Source organism: Diceros bicornis, chromosome 33 (genome assembly GCF_020826845.1).
Source record: "Diceros bicornis minor isolate mBicDic1 chromosome 33, mDicBic1.mat.cur, whole genome shotgun sequence".
NCBI classification, from domain to species: domain Eukaryota; kingdom Metazoa; phylum Chordata; class Mammalia; order Perissodactyla; family Rhinocerotidae; genus Diceros; species Diceros bicornis.
In genome coordinates this window covers 4,860,715-4,878,459 of record NC_080772.1, presented here as the reverse complement: position 1 = coordinate 4,878,459, position 17,745 = coordinate 4,860,715, and the positions used below count along the sequence as shown (strand labels likewise).

At 36.0% G+C, this 17,745-nt stretch overlaps 1 protein-coding gene across 1 annotated transcript in view; it reads right to left on the bottom strand.

The window, feature by feature from the left end:
• The window catches only part of SNTG1 (syntrophin gamma 1), a 388,392-nt gene that overhangs the window by 64,897 nt on the left and 305,750 nt on the right, over positions 1 to 17,745 (bottom strand). Inside the window, exons 15-16 of the mRNA XM_058528686.1 lie at positions 7,015 to 7,167; positions 3,172 to 3,264 (exon numbers count right to left, since the gene is read on the bottom strand). Of these exons, the coding sequence (XP_058384669.1) occupies positions 3,172 to 3,264; positions 7,015 to 7,167 (246 nt within the window). The remainder of the gene's footprint in view (positions 1 to 3,171; positions 3,265 to 7,014; positions 7,168 to 17,745) is intronic.

Here is a 17,745-nt window from a genome sequence, read left to right as displayed (position 1 = left end):
CTAATAGATATAATTAATTAATGCATATATGCATGTTTAAAGGAATATAACGGCAACAAATCTATACTTTTAGCCATGAGAATTATATAAGTACTGCAACATCATACTTGGACATATTAGTGAGAAAACCTTTAACACTGAAAAGGCTACATTTTAACAAGATTACAAAGAATAAGGTGAGGTGTATATGGCAATAAATTTCTGTGAGGTAATCAGCCCAGCAACACTAAGGGAAACAGAAGAATGTACGAACTCCTGCTATGTTGCTAATCTAAACTGAAGTATGTGGAATAAGTGCTATTTAGTGTCTTGTATGCTCTAGAAAATCCAGGGAAATGGTTTTCCCCGGGGACTTTCATGCACAAGTACAAGTAACAAGCACTCGCTTGACATTCCCAGGCACCTCACTGCTTCCAAACGTGTAGCATTCTAGTGTAATCCAAAAGAATGCCAGCACTCATTCCCTCCCGTGAGTCTCTGCTCTGGTCACTTAGTTTACCTTTTTCATTACTATTTTATTTTTTATAACTTCTTGTAAGAAATGAAAAATATAGTTGCTTTTTTATATTATATATGTAATATTAAATTATATATTTTATATAAAAATAAATTATATATTTATATTAATGCAGCAATTTCCCTTCATCGACGCATTACCAGCGCAGACTCTGCTTTATACGGAGCTAAACAACCACTCAGAACACCATCCTCCCCTTTCCTGTAATCTGTACTTTATCGCAAGACCTTTGGTTTGCTTCCACAGCCCCTCGAAGGTTGGAGGGCCTGAGCAAGATGTGCTGCAGACAGACAGAATGTGCACAGCTAAAGTGCATGAGTAGGATTGCTGCCACGGTCCTCCCAAATCCACACATTTTAAAAATCTGCTGGACATATATTCTTGAGGATACTTTCCACATGCATATCAAGTAGAGAAAATAGCAGAATATTATTTAGTTATTTTAATAAAATATTGGAACAAAACATGTTTTCATTTATATGTAACAATTACCTTTATTTTGTTTTATTTTTTATTTAAAAAGAACTTCTGGGCTCACTTGATGAAAGGAGGCAAACCTCTTGAGGCGGGGTCAGCACAGTGGTTACACGAGCTCTCTTGTTTTATGATTACTGTCCTGACATGATGATTAATAGCACTCCCTTTCACTCTCCAAGTGTCACAGTTTCAGTGATGAAGACTACCTTCATGATAAAGTGTGTAGATTCCTTTCCCTCCCTCCCAACTCTCAGATGGTCTTGAAGTTGGATACTTCCAATGACAGAGTCAGGAAATGGAAGGGCAGCGATCACTACTCCTGGGGGCTTTTAGTTTCTCCTGCATGTCAAGCTTGTACTTGCTAAAATCCCATTTCCTACTAATTGGTTTGCCCTATATGGCATCATAAAAATTTGCCTAGATTCTCCTGACTAATCACTGCTTCCCAGCACACTCAGGGCAGGAGCGCAGGTATGTCGTGTAGAGTATGGATATCAGGATTCTCCCCCTTACCACATAAAGAGCCAGCACAGGACTCGGACACGGACGTGGATCACTCCAGCCTTAGCAAGAAACGCGCAACTGATCCAAGTACGGAGAAATGTGCTCATGAAGAAATGTGACTTTTATTTGTTTCCCTCTCATTTACTAGTGTGAGATTCTGTCACTTCATGTGGTAGACCTTGGTGACCATTCTGGCAATAATATTTCCTTTTTAAAAACAGAATTTAATTTTTTTTTCTAATCAGTTTAGTTTTCAAGTTGTTACATTAATTTAATACTTATGAAATTGATTAATAATTAAATTAGTCAATCATTAAATTGACTTAATACTCATGAGCCTTGATTTGAATGAGGATTTTATTCAAAAGAAAGTCTTTAGTCATAGGAAAAGTTTATAGCAGTCTCATTTGAGAATCATCAAAAGAACCACTGACATCTGAAATTCCATATTTAGAGAAGTATTCTTTTGGCATTATGGAAAGGCAATGCACTGGACAGTCAAATCTGACCAGCATATGTGTGCTAGTTAATTTCACAATGTTAAAAAAAAATGAATAATTGGCCATCCATAAATAATGTGAGATTTTGTGTGACAGTCTTGATTGTTGGGTCATGAAAAACCACAAGATCTCCCAACACCAACCCACATCCTACTTGGCTGTGACCAGGTGGACTGCACCGTTAGACTCCCCATTTCCCAAGATCAAGACACTCCCACTGTCTGTACACTCTTTATATCTTTGCCTTGTTTTATTTGCATTTATTTTTGAAAATCCTGTACAAGGCTTAATTAATTTCTATGTAAAATATAAGTTTCTGAATAAGAGATTATTCATTAATTCTTAAAATTAGTGAGAAGGAATATATCAGTTTATTTCTTAGTCCATATTTTGATAAAGGAGAAAGTGGGGTGGATCTAAGGAACTTGTGTCCTCATGTGAGAGGGAGACTGCTGTCTGTGGAGACCAGAGCCCCGAGTCAGAAACTGCAGCAGTGACTCCCGTACTGGGAGGAAATTAGTGGTGGGGAGGGGTGAGTCAGGCTTTAAGATTTTTTAGATATGACTGCTGAGAAGATGCCCTTTATCATTCAATGCACATCACTCCCAGAGATGTATCCTCTGTGGAAAGGGCACCCAACCGGACAGTACAAGACTTATTAAGTGTTTACAAGGGTTACATTCTCTGGCTAGAAACTCTAACCCCCAAATTCCTCCATTCCATAATTCTAATATATTAGCTTTGAAACTAGAAAATATGTTTTCCCATTTTGATATTGGAGATGTCAATATAGAAAAATAATAAAGGAACACTTTGTTTAAAAAACTTGTTTTGGGGGAAGAAAATTTTCCCTCAATATGAGGCCACACCTTTAGTAAAAGAGAAAATATATATTATACATATATAGATATTATACATATATATTCACTTTACATATATATTTACTTTATATAGTTATTATGTTTTGTGGCAACACATTTGTCTTTTTAAAATTCAAAGTTTTGTTTCTCTATAAACAGATTAAAGCATGATTTTCTTCTATTAACAAAAATGAGGATCTTAAATTTGACACGATTGCCAATTAAAACGCTGACAGGAGTTAGAAATTATTTCAATCATTCTTAAGTTAGAACATCTGCAGCACATCTCTCAGGGCTGACCTAAACCCATTACCTTTGTCGCAGCATCAAAGCAGATAAATCCTGTGCTGAAGTCAATCGTGAGCCCCATTAGATGACTGTCCAGCACACACGCATATGTCTTGCACTAGACAGAACAGGAAACATTGTAACTTTTCATGTAATTGACGCAATATCAGTATTAATAGCCAACATTTATCAAAGACTGGTGACAGCTCCTGTGATACATTCTTTACACAATAGCTAACTTAATATCAGCAATAATTGTATAGAGAAGATAGTATTATCAACATCTTAGTGTTGATAAAACAGAAGCTGAGGAGTTTTTGGCCTTCCAGGGAGTATACAGGGCCAAGTTTCCAATCCCGCTATGTCTGACCTTATCTTTGCCTTATACTACACTGACTTCCTTTGCTATATTGGCAATAAAACTGGTATGAACATTTTTAGGTGTACGCAATATTATGTTAAGTTGTTATATCCTATAGCTAAATATCACTGCATTTTCATTAAACCAAAAGTGAATTATGAAAGATTAAAGTATTACTTACATTCTTGGCATATCAAGTTCATGGATATTATTAAAAGAGAAGTCTCAGGCACACAAACACAGATTCACAACCAAGGCAAAAAATACAAAACATCTTGACCCTAAGAGTTTCTGTGTGTTCATCCATGTGATGCAAGCTATTTCTCAGAGACATTTACCACTTGACTGTTATTTGTGTAAACCTACTGATTCTTCAGAAATCAACAATTACTGACTTTTCACATTGAGATCATATTAAATTATAATTTTACTTATATATAAATATTTTGGGAAGACTAATAAAATGTGGATACTAAAATATAAGAATAACAGATGAAATTAAAACTTGGGGCTTATATGCATACAATGCATTTTTATGTGCATGGGCCAGTTTTATTTGCATTTAATTGCAAACCATCATTTGGATAGTCAAATGACGAAAAATCTTGTAATTCACCAACAAGGAAACATAGGGGAGGCGGGGAGAGGGAGAGAGAGAAAGAGAGATCTATCTCAAGTAAATTTCAATACCACTCCTTACATCCTATTTGTTTTTACAATACTGTATATACAAGCACATTAAATGAATCACATTCTGACTATAATGATGGCTAAATGCATCAAGTTGCCTTCACCAAAAAGCTATATTCATGTGTTTCAGCTCAATTTGCATAGAAAAGTTATAACCATGCCAAATTATTCATTTAGAGGTAAGTTTTTCAAAAAAAAGCAGATTAGAAAATATACTTAATGGGCCTCCTAAGTTCACTTTCGGGTGTAGTTTTATTTATTTAACACATGGGCATCTTCCATGCTTGCATCCACCCATTACCACTTTATTAAAATTACTGTCAACATTAAGGAATGTTCAAGGTTATTTCATTTCCTCCAATTTAGACAGAATTCCTATTTTCAAGGCCTATTATTTAAAGAGAATATGTCAGGTGAAAACATCTTCAGTACAGAACATTAAAATTTATCTCATTAAGTTCATAATTACAAGTTAAATTACATTGTCTCAATAATCATTAAACTGAAACAGATATGACATAAATTGAGACCCACTGAAGTTTAAATCTATAATTTATGACCCTAATAAATATGTATGAGTATACTTAATATATGTTTTAATATTGAAATATTTGATTTATTGTTTAATTTCTAGGTTTATTTTATAATAAAAATTGAATTAGTCAGAAAAAAGCAAAAAATTATCCTTTTTAGGGAAGTTCAAGGTAGAAACACTTTGAAAGATTTTTGCACAATTAGATATTATTACATGACATTTGAGGATATCATATATAAAATGTTTTTTAATATGACCTTTTAGATGACAGCTATACATCTACAGCCAATTAAAACATATGTGAAATGGGTTTAAAATAATAGTAATTAAAGGAAATCATCACATTGCATTGCTCAGGACATCAGCTTTGAGAATATGAAGCCCAGATTCAAAGAACGGTATTAAAATACAGTGAAACAACATAATTTTATCTCCATCTCTTTTCTAAACATTAGGAGACTTAAAATGAAATCTTAAATTGGGACCTACAGGTAGAAATTGCCAGTCAGTTGTTTCCAAGTGAAGTGGAATACTCTAAGGAAAAGATAATTAGGAAAACCCAAAAATTTCAATATAAATAACAAAAATGTCAATTCCTATTCAACTAACATATTTTAACGTTTTAAAATGGTCAGATATTGACATTTGGAATAAAGTAATATTTAAGATATTTTTCATCTTTCCATTTTTGATATTAAAGTATCTATTTTACTGAATTGAGGTTCTATATGGCTAAATTATTGAAACAATATTTCTCAGCTACTTTAATGTTTTCAAATATAGGCAGATCTGCAGAGCTAATGTCAATTGAGCAATGAAACAAGTGAAATTTGAGTCTTGTCTTTCCTTTTGATTGACATGACAAGATTGTCATGTCATACTGGTACAATTTGATCTGTTGACTATAGAAGTTTGTAGTAATAAAAAAAAGAAATTAATATTTGTTACAAATCAGTTCAACATATTGAAAAAATATTCATTAAATTCTATTATAGGCAAACATTACATGACAGTCAATGCTATATTATCATCATCATATATTTGTTTTCAAAATTAAGTGTCCATGTGTCTATTTAGATCCTGGCTCTAGGAATCATTTGCATATGGCAAGTGCATCAGAACTGTTCAATTTGCCAGAGGTCTTTATTAGAGGCCAGCCCCAGAACAGATATTCTAGAGCCTGTTTCATTCCATGGTCCTATGAATTGTAGATTCTGAAGGTTTTATGAAGTTTGATCTAGATATAACTTCACACTTCAGAAATAAAACTCAATACATATCTGTTGAACAATTGTGTTGTACAAAATGCACTGTACTTCAGTTGGTAGATGAATATAATAATCTCAAGCAACCTATAATCTAGTATGGGGAATGACAAGCACATATCACTCCGAAGCAAGAAAGAGTGTGAGCAGACCTCAGAAAACGGACAAAAGAAAGTGATATTGGCATTCAAAAGTGGGATGAGGTGGAACAGGATTGTTGTTGTAGAAGGAGTAATGATAATCAGTAGGCAGGGCAGAGTGGAAATCAGGAAAATCTTCAAGAATTACGTGACCTCTGAAAAAAAGTTTCAAATTCCATGTGTCGTTTTGAAGGGTAGACATGAAGGGAAGGCTTTTAGGAAGTCAGGGCATTGTGAACGAATGAAACCATTCAGGCTGAAAATTAGCTGGTCGTGATTGGAAAACAGGAAATGGCCCTATAAACAGTTAACCAAAATCAGGGCATTTTCTATTTAGATTTAAATAAGAGCACATTCTAATTAAAATTAGAAATATATATATATATATTTTTTTTAACAGTATGGAAAGAGAGGAGAAGGGCACTCCCCACTTTTTATAATTTTATTTATTTATTTTTCCCCCAAAGCCCCAGCAGATAGTTGTATGTCATAGTTGCACACCCTTCTAGTTGCTGTATGTGGGACACGGCCTCAGCATGGCCGGAGAAGCGGTACGTCGGTGTGCGCCCGGGATCCGAACCCCAGGCCGCCAGCGGCGGAGCGCGCGCACTTAACTGCTAAGCCACCGGGCCGGCCCTAGAAATATATTTTTGATGAGTGGTAGCAAATAGCATAGAAACATCAAATTGTAGAAAAAATAAAATGTTCTCCCTAGCTGGTACTATTCATTTAATAACAATGTCTAATTATTGATGGTATTTGAGGAGGTCAAGGCCCACAGAACTGTATTTTTATGCTAAAGTGAATTTATATTAGAACTCTAGGGGAATGGTCATGCACCTTGGGAGTCACAGACCCTAAAATTCCAGTCTCTCACCTGTATCCGTTCCACTTCTAGAAAGGTTGCTGTTTGGAAGGCTCTTTCCCACTGGGCGAGGTCACAGTCCAACTCCACAGAGAAGTAGAGATCCTCCCCAGACTCGGACTGCACAGTGAAGCAGTGTTTCCGCCGGTCCAGCAGGTCACTGTCCTGATGAAAACCTGGAGTTACACAGGCTGGCATACATCAATTCATACCGCTGACATTGCCATACCTTGAACCACTGTTGACTACCGCGTGGTGAAGATGCTACAGTGATAAAGACGACACACTACAACATCAGTCAGTCTTCATTAAACATGGTCTCACCAAATTCCAGCCCTCCCAGTCCATAACGAATGCATTTCTTGTCTGCATTCACGCTGAAGCATGTCCATAAAATAGAAAGTAGGATTTTTGACTCAACTCTTACCAGCAATGTAACTACCAAAGCATTCAACACATGAGATTTGGTTTCTTAGTGCACAAAACATAACACAATCTGCCTTCTTCCTTATAGAGCTGTTAAGGTGACAAAGTTAAATAATACCTACTAATATATTTGCAATTTTAAAAAGCTTTATAAGCAGGGTATTTTTTTTATTGAGTTGATTTCTGTAACCCATAAAGTATCAGGAAAATATTCTTCCATATAAGAAATGAACAAAATGAGTCAAAGTTGTCTATAGACATTTTATTGCTTTTTTAAAAATGTGTGTTAAAAAACACACATTTACCTTATGTAACTGTATTTCATTGAGTCAAAAAGACTTTGATACGGCAATTTCTTGGTCTTACTAGAAGTTTTCAACTAACGTGTTCACACATTTATATGTATTCCAATTTCAGAGATGTTGAAAGATGAAAAGAATGCACCTAAGAATTGATGAAATAAGGCCATTCCATGCAATATGTCAAATACAGCCTTTGAATTACCTGTGCAGTGAGCTAAAAATTGTCTAAGGTTAATCACTGATGTCTTTAGTCATTTCTTATATAGAAATATATAAATCCATCATCAAACACTCAAAATGTTAGAAGAAATTCTCTGCTTTGCCAAGTGTTTTCAAAATAATAACAATTTTATAAATAAATTGAATTTCCTTTTTTCCTACTTGTATGCTTCATTGCTAGAGAAGAGTTAATGAAAGGCAGTTACTTCCAGTGCTGGAGAATTCAGCTTTGACACTGGCTGCCAGGAGACGCTCAGAGAGCTTAAAAGAAAATACATTCTCTTTGTATTTATTGATTTTGGCACTCCATCTTAAGAGAAAAAATGAAAATATAATATTTTTGAAAATACAGTCCAATGATAAGCAGATGGTAAAATACTTTTTAGTAATTTGGATCTTACAATGTCTAGGGAGGGTGACAGTAACAGATATTAAACAAATAACCACACAAATAAATATGTTAGTACAGATCCTTATAAGTGCCACTGTAAAAAGTAAGAATGTGGTTTGCACCAAAATAGATTGGGAAGTCAGGAAAATGTCCTCTAGGGAGTGAATTTGGAACAATGGCTGAAAGGTGAGTAGAAGGTTAAAGGTAAAAGTGGAGAGGAAGCGTGCTCTGTGCAGACAGAGGGGATGTGACTGGCAGAGGTCTGAAGCCAGTTTGTGAGGTATAACCGCAAAATCCAGAGAAAAGATGCGAGAGACCTTCAGACCAAGGCCAGGAAAGGAGATGGGTCACTGACAGGTCATGAAGTTTGGACTTTAACATAAGTGTAATGACAAGCCATTATGTGAAAAATCGTAGTAAATCCTCTATTTATATTGCAGATAGTCCAACTCCTATATTAGCTATTTAAATTGATAACCCTGGCACAAAATTATAACTAAACACTGCAGTTTCCAGAAACTTTGCCAATTTTATGGTTTATTAAATCGGCCTTAACATCACTTGTAATATAAAATTGTAATACAAAATAATCAATGTCATTAATAGCCAGAAAACTGTTATTTTTCCATCTCATAAACTGCATGTTTGCTATAGAATCTTAAAATGTCCTTCATTTAAAATTTCCTGTTTTCTTGGTAACTTAACTCCTTTACCCTTTTGAAACTTGATTTAGAATTTTCTATTCCATTACCCAAGCTTTGAAGCTCTCAGAGATAGAGTTCTCTAATCAACTCTGCAAGTATAATTTCGACATCTCTGAACACTTGCAGTCATTTGTTATTGTGATTTAAAGGGCACTCCTCGTGCACTGACTCACACTACAACCACAGTGGGCATCTGGGCATTCAAGATTCAGTTTAGTGAGGGACACAAGTAGGTAAAAATAATAAAAAGCAGACAGTGCTATCGAGTTAAAGTGCAAGGGAAAGAGAATAAAGCGCAATGAATCATTCTGGAGAGAAAGTGGGAAGAGGAAAGTTTTGTTCTAGGGAGCGACTGTAGTATCATCAAGGTCTTAGAGATGTAGGTAAGAGCAATCAGTTGCAAGCCTGAAGGAGCTCGGGCGCTCCAGTTAAGAAATTCACATGAATGTAAGTGCCATGAAAGCCATCGGAGGGTTTGAGTCAAGAAAGAGGCAGGATCGACTCTGCTTCAGACAGAGAAGAGCAAGCGAGGGGGAAGATGGAAAAAATAACATGTTCAGATCCTTTTTCAGAAGTTTAGTGAAAAGTGACTATAGCCCAAACATTTTAAAGATCTGCTTTGAAAGCAACCATCCAAAATATTGATCTTCCTTTTTCTCACGCTCTTTCTGTCTTACTCAAGTGCGTGTGCTATAGTGAAGTGATAAGAACACAGGCTGCAGCCTCAGATGCTGTTTGGATTCAAATCTCGGCTCTTCCATTCATTACGATGTGCTGATAAGACAACATATAAATTTTAGCATAGTTTCTGATATATAGTAGTTGTTAATGTTAGAAATTTCTATTATTAACATTGATATTCAATAAAATAAGTATATATGTTTTTCCCTGATTTCTACTTCTTTAACTTGCTTACCATACATTTTGTCTTGTCAGAGTGTCAGTTTGGCCCCAGTAGAAACAATAGCCTCCAAAATATGTTTTGCTCACTGGAAAGTATCATTTAATAATGGTAATAGGGGCCAGCCCAGTGGTATAGTGGTTAAGTTCGATGTGCTCTGCTTTGGTAGCCCAGGTTCACGGATTCGAATCCTGGACACAGACCTACACCACTCATTGAGCCATGCTTTGGCGGTGTTCCACGTACAAAATTGAGGAGGATTGGCACAGATGTTAGCTCAGGGCCAATCTTCCTCAAGCAAAAAGAGGAGGATTGGCAACAGATGTTAGCTCAAGGCCGATTCTCCTCACCAAAAAAAAAAAAAAATAATAATAATAATGGTAATAAAATAATAGCTAAACATAGCTATGGCAGATACCAAGATATTAAAATTACTTTTTTATTAAAATGTCACCTAATTCCTGCCAGAGTAATTATTTTGAATATCATCTAGCCTTTAAATTATTATTCATATATTCACAGGTAAATCTCATAGTCTGAAAAGAAAAGTTTTCAACTTCTGAAAAAAGTAATTTAAAGAATATTTACAATTATTAATTTTTAAATAATTTAAAATAAAACTCAAGATGTTTTAGATATTAAAAAATCAATTAAAAGTCAAAACAAATGAACAGTCTGCATATGTATATCAATTTATATTTCTGGATTTTAGTTGCCTTATCTAGCGAAAAAAAGGAATAATACTTTGAATTTCCTTCTTAGGAAACTGGAATCCTTGATGTAAGTGGACATAGTAGCAAATTTTAGAAAAAATATAAAGCATATTCTTCAAATACAGTGTCTAAATTAATCTTTATAATAATCCATGAAAATAGACTATAATCTTCATTTCCCTGAGAAAGGACGTAGGTCTTGGACGTATTAGTCATCTCCTCATTTTAGGAGGTGTTTGGCCTAGGGATTAAGATTACATCCATTTGGGAGTCCTTCAGCTTAAATTAGAATGTGAGTTTTACCACTTATTTCCACCTTTCTTAACATCAGTGCAGCATTTTAAAAAAGGAGATGATAGTACCTGCCTCAAGGTTCTTAAGGTTAGAGTCAATACGTATATATCACTTAGAAAACTGACTGGTACATCACTAATATCGTATCACTGATAATCACAACCTTAGCCATCCCTGTTGTTGACTATTACTAAAAAACTGGATTAGATCAGACTCCAAAGTCTGTGTACTTTCCAGTACATACACACACCTTTCTCTGTAACACAGTGTGATACTGCTATGGTAGAATGCAGGATATATAAGGAGAGTCAGGAAGGCTCCATTTGCTAAAAAAAATTAATAGTATTCACTTTGAAAGGGAAACACACTTGCCAGAATTGTCTATTATATAGGTGAATTTTGCTCTTTTGCCATTCTCTAGATATTTTGTGTACACTGTATGTGTGTGTATGCCTATACAGATTTGTGAATTCTGTCCCAGCTTAAAAAAGCTTCATAAATGTTAACCCTGATTCCCATAGATATTTGTTTATTGTTCCTGTTAATAATATTTCCCATTTGAAGAACATCATATGTATTACAAAATGCTTTCACAGACAATATCCCATTATCCATTCTATGCTTGAGAAAAATAAGACTTATAAAAGTCAAACGACTTACACAAGTATACGTACTGAAAATTCAGAGATTCTAGAATTTATAGGTGAAATATGTTTTTTTAAAAACAACCACCATTCACAAACATTTCTGATTATTGGTGTTAGAATACATATTCTAGAATTAGAATTCTTAGATACAGAAATCAATGGCAGGAGGAAGTCACTTAAATAAGGTAGTGTGGAATAAATTCTCCCAGACCACCATGACCCCAGCAGATCAGTAGTTTAAAAAGACAGAATTCTCCCTAGCAGCACGCCTCTTGGCACTGGAATTAACCTGATTCAGATGTAAATGCATTAACTGGTATCTTAGAGTAAAACCAAGGTTGTTTTTCCATGACTTTTTTAGGCAGGGGATACACTGACACCAACCAACTTCCTGTCCTTCCAACATACCCCTCTGGTATAGATTCATAATGCCCCCTCGCTTAAATCTATCCACACAACATGGCTAAGCTCCTTCACTGGCTTAATATGTGTTAGCTTTAGCTTTCCAAAGGATTTAGAGAAGCAAAGTCCTATTTAAAAAAAAAAAAAAAAGAGTTTCAGGAAAGACAACTAGCCCACGTGGAAAAATGCTGTGCACCTTCAAAAGGAAAAATGCCTTTTTTTTTTTTTTTTTTTTTGTGAGGAGATCAGCCCTCTGCTAACATCCGCCAATCCTCCTCTTTTTTTGCTGAGGAAGACGGCCCTGGGCTAACATCGGTGCCCATCTTCCTCCACTTTATATGGGACGCCGCCACAGCATGGCTTGCCAAGCAGTGCGTCGGTGCGCGCCCGGGATCCGAACCAGCGAACCCCGGGCCGCCGCAGCGGAGCGCGCGCACTTAACCGCTTGCGCCACCGGGCCGGCCCCAAAAATGCCTTTTTTATATGATAATGTTTTTAAAAAGTGAACAATACATAAATAGAATATAATTATCAAAAGAAATTTTTTATCCTTGTATTTGATTTGCATTCTTAATTTCTTACCTAATACACTTGAATCAGTTTTCATTAGTATTTTGATTGATAGCATTTTCCCTAAGACATTATTATCGAAACAAATAGAAGCTTTGCCATCATAAATTAGCATTACTAGAACCAGAAAAACAAACAAGCAAGAGATACACAAAACATTAAGATTAATTTCTTATAATATTATTAAAAAGGTTGACTTTCAAAATTATTTTTTGAGATTAATGGTTTTAATTAGTAGTTATAAGATTCATCTTCCAGATTTCAATTCTAATATTCTACTTCTGAGGATAATTATATCATGCAAAAAAATCCTCAAATCCATTGGAAGAGTATATGGTTTTCTAGAGAGAAGGCTTTCTCGTGGGGGGAAAAATGTACTACTCATTACTATAAATGTGGGCCATCACAGGGTCAGAAACATTAGGAATTGTGGTTGGTTGTTGGTCCCGTCTTCAAGAAATAATCCAAACCCTCCCACTTTACATATTGCTAAAGAATGAAATGCTAATTCTTAACCTTTAATACTTGGTGTGAGAAGATTTTTCTTCAATCTTCTAGTACTCCTTTTTGAAAACTGAATCCCTCACACTGCAATTTATACTAATTTTTTCTTAAGCTTTCTTCAGATGTGATTAAAAACAGGTCATCACCATTTTTTAAAAAGTAACCTTTTATATCCTTGAGGACTATTATCAAGTCACCTCTCAGCTTTCTCCTTATAAAACCAAATGAAGCTAATTATTTTACCTTTCCTCATAGGTGCTGTGCTTTAGCTATTTAATTATTTTAGTATCTCACCACTGCAATCTATCCAATTTTTTCTTAATCCCTGGAGTAGTAAAAGCCATCAACAAGCCAGAATGGACTCATACTGATCTGACCAACATGAGATATAAAGGGAATTACTTGTGTCACCTATAATTGCACTTCTGTTTATATACTCTAGCATACTGTATTAGTGCTACGTCTGGGGAGACGTAAAAAGTGCAGAGCATTGTGGGAAGTGGTATCTGGCTAGCAAACCTCTCACAAAATGTGTTCACTTAATCCTGCACATTTTGCCAGATAAAGGGGAAGTTTTGGGCCAAACTGCTCAATTAGGACTCATGATGATAATCTTTGGCCTGGCTTCTGAATCTTTTGGTACATCTTCCGAAGAACAACTCAGGATAAAACAGTGCTATTTACATCCCAGTCCCATTAGATGCTATCTTTTTTTAAATTTTCTCCCCTATTGTTAACTTCTTTTAAACAAATACAAATAACTTTCAACTGTGGAAACATTTTCCAGTAGAGTTCAAGATTATGTATACCCACTGTTATCTCAGAAAGTATTTTACCCTTGGCCTAGGCTAATGACCATAGTAGGCATTCAGTTGATGTTCAATCAAAAAGAATTGCATGCCTGCTGTATGCCAGGCACTGTTATGGCATGGAGACACATCACTGAGCAAAACAGATGACATCTCTGCCTCATGGAGATTTGTTTTGAGTGGGGATGAGATAAATCATAGAGCAACAAGAAAATGACTGATCACAACATGTCAAATAGTGATAAAGCCTGGCAAAAGTTTCTGGGAATGCTAGCCTCAGGGGGCACTGCCATTTATACAGAATGATAAGGAATGGGCTCTCTAAGGCGGTGACATTTGAGGAAAGGCCTGAAGTAAAAGGGAAAATCATTTAGATATCTGAGGAGGATGGCAACAAGTTCAAAGAACCTGAGGCTGGCGTGTGCCAAAACACAGGAGCGGAACTGAAGTGAGTTGGCGGGCAGGTAGCAGAAGACTAGAGCAGGCACGTGGAGGGGTGAAGGGTGGCAGAGATCTCATAGTGCCCTGTGGTTATCATGAAAACTTTGGACTTTACTGGAGTCACACTGAAAGTTAATGGGGGCAAGGGTTAGGCAGGAAAACAGGTGAGAAACAAACTAATACAGGGAGACACGAGGGTGACCAGTGTTGTGGCAGTGGTTTGGGACGTAGTTTGCTCATGTATCAGATGACGGTTTGAGAGAGAGAGAGACTCAGGTTGACTCCAAGGTCTTGGAGGTGAGCAGTTGGAAAGTTAAAACAGCCATCAGCTGAGGTGGGCATGTGGAGTGTGGGGGCACATGCTAAATTTCAGATGTCTACTAAACTTCCACGTGGAGGCATCCAGAAGGCGATACACACATTTGTTTGGAATGCAGAGAGAGCTCTGAATGAATTCACAATTCTTGGGATATAAGGGGCATTTAACGTAATGCAATTGGCGGTTGGTTGGGAATATCTAAGGTGGGATTTTCCATGAAGGACTATTAGCATTGCTGGATCATTCTGAGTAACTTTCGGTCCTCCACTCTCATTTTTCTACAAACAGCACAACCATCAAAACATTGTTTCAAGAATAAATTTCCTTTCACACACATGAAAATAGTATAATTGTCATTTTTACATATTTCTGTTGAACAGCTTTTCTATTTATTATAATTATAAATCTATTATAATTATAAAAATGCATAATTTAAAACTATATAAAATGCTGAATATATACATATATATTAATGAAATATGTTTTAACATACATAATGTTGTTGGAAAATAAACATTATGAAAATAACTCAGAGCCATCATTTGTATCTGGGATAAAACATATCTCTCTCTCTTCTTTTGTATGTAATTCCTTTCCATTCCTGACATTTAAACAACTACATGCCTTACAATGTTCATGCTATCAGTTTATGTTTCTACATCAATGAAATATACTTTTAACTTTATAACTCTGATTTTTTTTAAATACAAAGCATACAGGTATTCTTCTATCCAAAATAAATTTTTATTCCTGCAATCAAATTTGATAAACTCTTAGTTAAGGCCTATAATTGATCTATTATATAGCATTTATTGTATTAGCTCCCAATTATCAGATCATTTTCAGAATAAACATATTCTATGTCAATTTTTCTTTTGTTTAGATAGTTATGACTTTTGTTAATTTGAAAGCATTTCTCCAGAGAAACAGAAGTATAGGGGAGGAGACAAACCAAACAGAATGAAATTTAATTATTTGTTTAATTTTACTATATTATGTTTGCACAAACTGTCCTTCAGGTCATTCTGATGGAATGTCCATGCAGATAGGAGGCCCATCCACTGGCAGGTCATTTACTGTCGCCGAGACTAAGCTGGGCTGGAGCTGTGAGCACATACTTGGCTCTGGTCTCACCTTCGGTCTCACTTCTATGTTGCAAACCAATGCTTCCATGTCACCAGGGCCCCAGGACACTACACTAGAGGACCATAGGTCAAACTGGGGGCTGGTGAACAAAGGAAGACAAAAGAGAGAGGTGGCTCAGAAGGGCGGTGGCAGAAGTGGCGGACAGAGTGACCACTGTCCTCTAACTGTGCCGGAGTTTGTCACACTTTCCTGCACACATTATTAGTGTGTGCAAGCTGAGATCCTCTCCAAGCAGAAGGAGAATCTGAAAATGATACCTAATAAGGACAACACCTCATAGTCCAAGCGGAAGAACTGAGTCTATTATTTTGAGTGTTTTGATGACATTCACATAATTTTACGCTGTTTATTGACCAGCTACAGTTTCATCAGCCTTTTGTCCCTAAGTCGAGAAGCTGTAGCCCATAAAGAGCATAGTGTACAAACAGATTTCTCACCTCACATGATTTGCAAACTATCTGTGAGAACATCAAGAGGAGAATACTATTGGATTCATACTGTTTGAGTTGTTATATTAAACAAGTCTAAAATGAAATAGCCTGTTACATACAAAACCCTTTTTGAAGAAGCTATCTGCACTGCATGCCCCCCCCCACTCGTATACAGATTAAATAGATGGATCCATGAGTTGTAGGAACTGCAAATGATGGAGGCAATTACTGCCTTTAAAAGAATTCTCATAATTGAGGGCAAAGGAGAAAGAGCAGCACCCTGGGGGTCAACCGAACAGGATTACATTCCCATCGCTGCTGCTGACTGTGTAACAAAAGGCCCAGGGAATGGGTGTCACTGAGGCTCCCCACCACCCAGATAGAGGTGTCACTACATGACTCGCATAAGAGTGGTTGCTGAGAAATATCTGCCATTGAATAACAGCCTTATCGCTGGTCTCTGGGACACTCATTTGTCTTTCTCTGATGTGCCTGGTTGTAATGGAACTGATGTCACACCCAGAGAAAAGTAACCTTCAAGAGTTACAAAGATAGTCAAATTTCAGCTCTCCACCAAAGAGATGAGTCTATTCTCTTAATGTCGAGCACTTGCTCAAAAGACTGTCCTCTGATTCCAAGGATGGAAGGGACATCTCATTTAAATACTTATTTGGACCAAAGTAAAACACATCCAGGTCTTTACATTTGCCAGAAAGTCATACTGTTCAGAAAATGGGTACAGGGACCACATTGGATAAAAGTAAAGGAACTGTCTTGGTGGGCTTGACTGCTGGCACTTTAGGTTGACAAATACTTCCAGAGAAAGTTAGAGACAGAAATCACTAACATTTATTTAATACTTACTTAGCACCCTTTCTTAGCATAATTATTCATACCAATAACCCTATAAGGTAGCTGTAATTATTATTCCTGATTTAAGGGTGAGGATTCTGAAATAAAGATAATTAGGTAATTTATCAATGATATATTGCTGGGAATTATGGGGCCAAAAATCAAGCCCAGGCAACCCAACGCTGATTCATACCGTTAACAGGTCACTGCTTCTCCTCTCGCCCGTTAATCTGGGAACCACGCTAATGTGGCGTATAGAAACTAACTAGCAATGCTCAGGACATAATAGACGGCTGAGGTCTGAATACACTTTAAGGAAACAAAAACAAAAATAGTAAAATTATCTATTGAAATAAAAGTAACCATAAGTCTATTCCTAAGAATTGTCTTAGTTTCTATTAAGTCCACTGGCTGTTTTTCAGAGCAAACGATACAGTAAGAGAATAAATAATTTCTATAGTAATGCTAAAAGCAAAATAGAACTTTATTTCATATTTTGATAAAATAAAAAATATATCAAATGTTAGCTATTATTTCAAAACGTCATAACCAACATCTCTAAAGCACAAAATGACAACACACACACGTATGTGTCTTTACATATCTATATCCACATATATGTTCTTGGCAAGGAAAACATTTCACAGGAGTAGATCATTTCTCTCTCAGTTA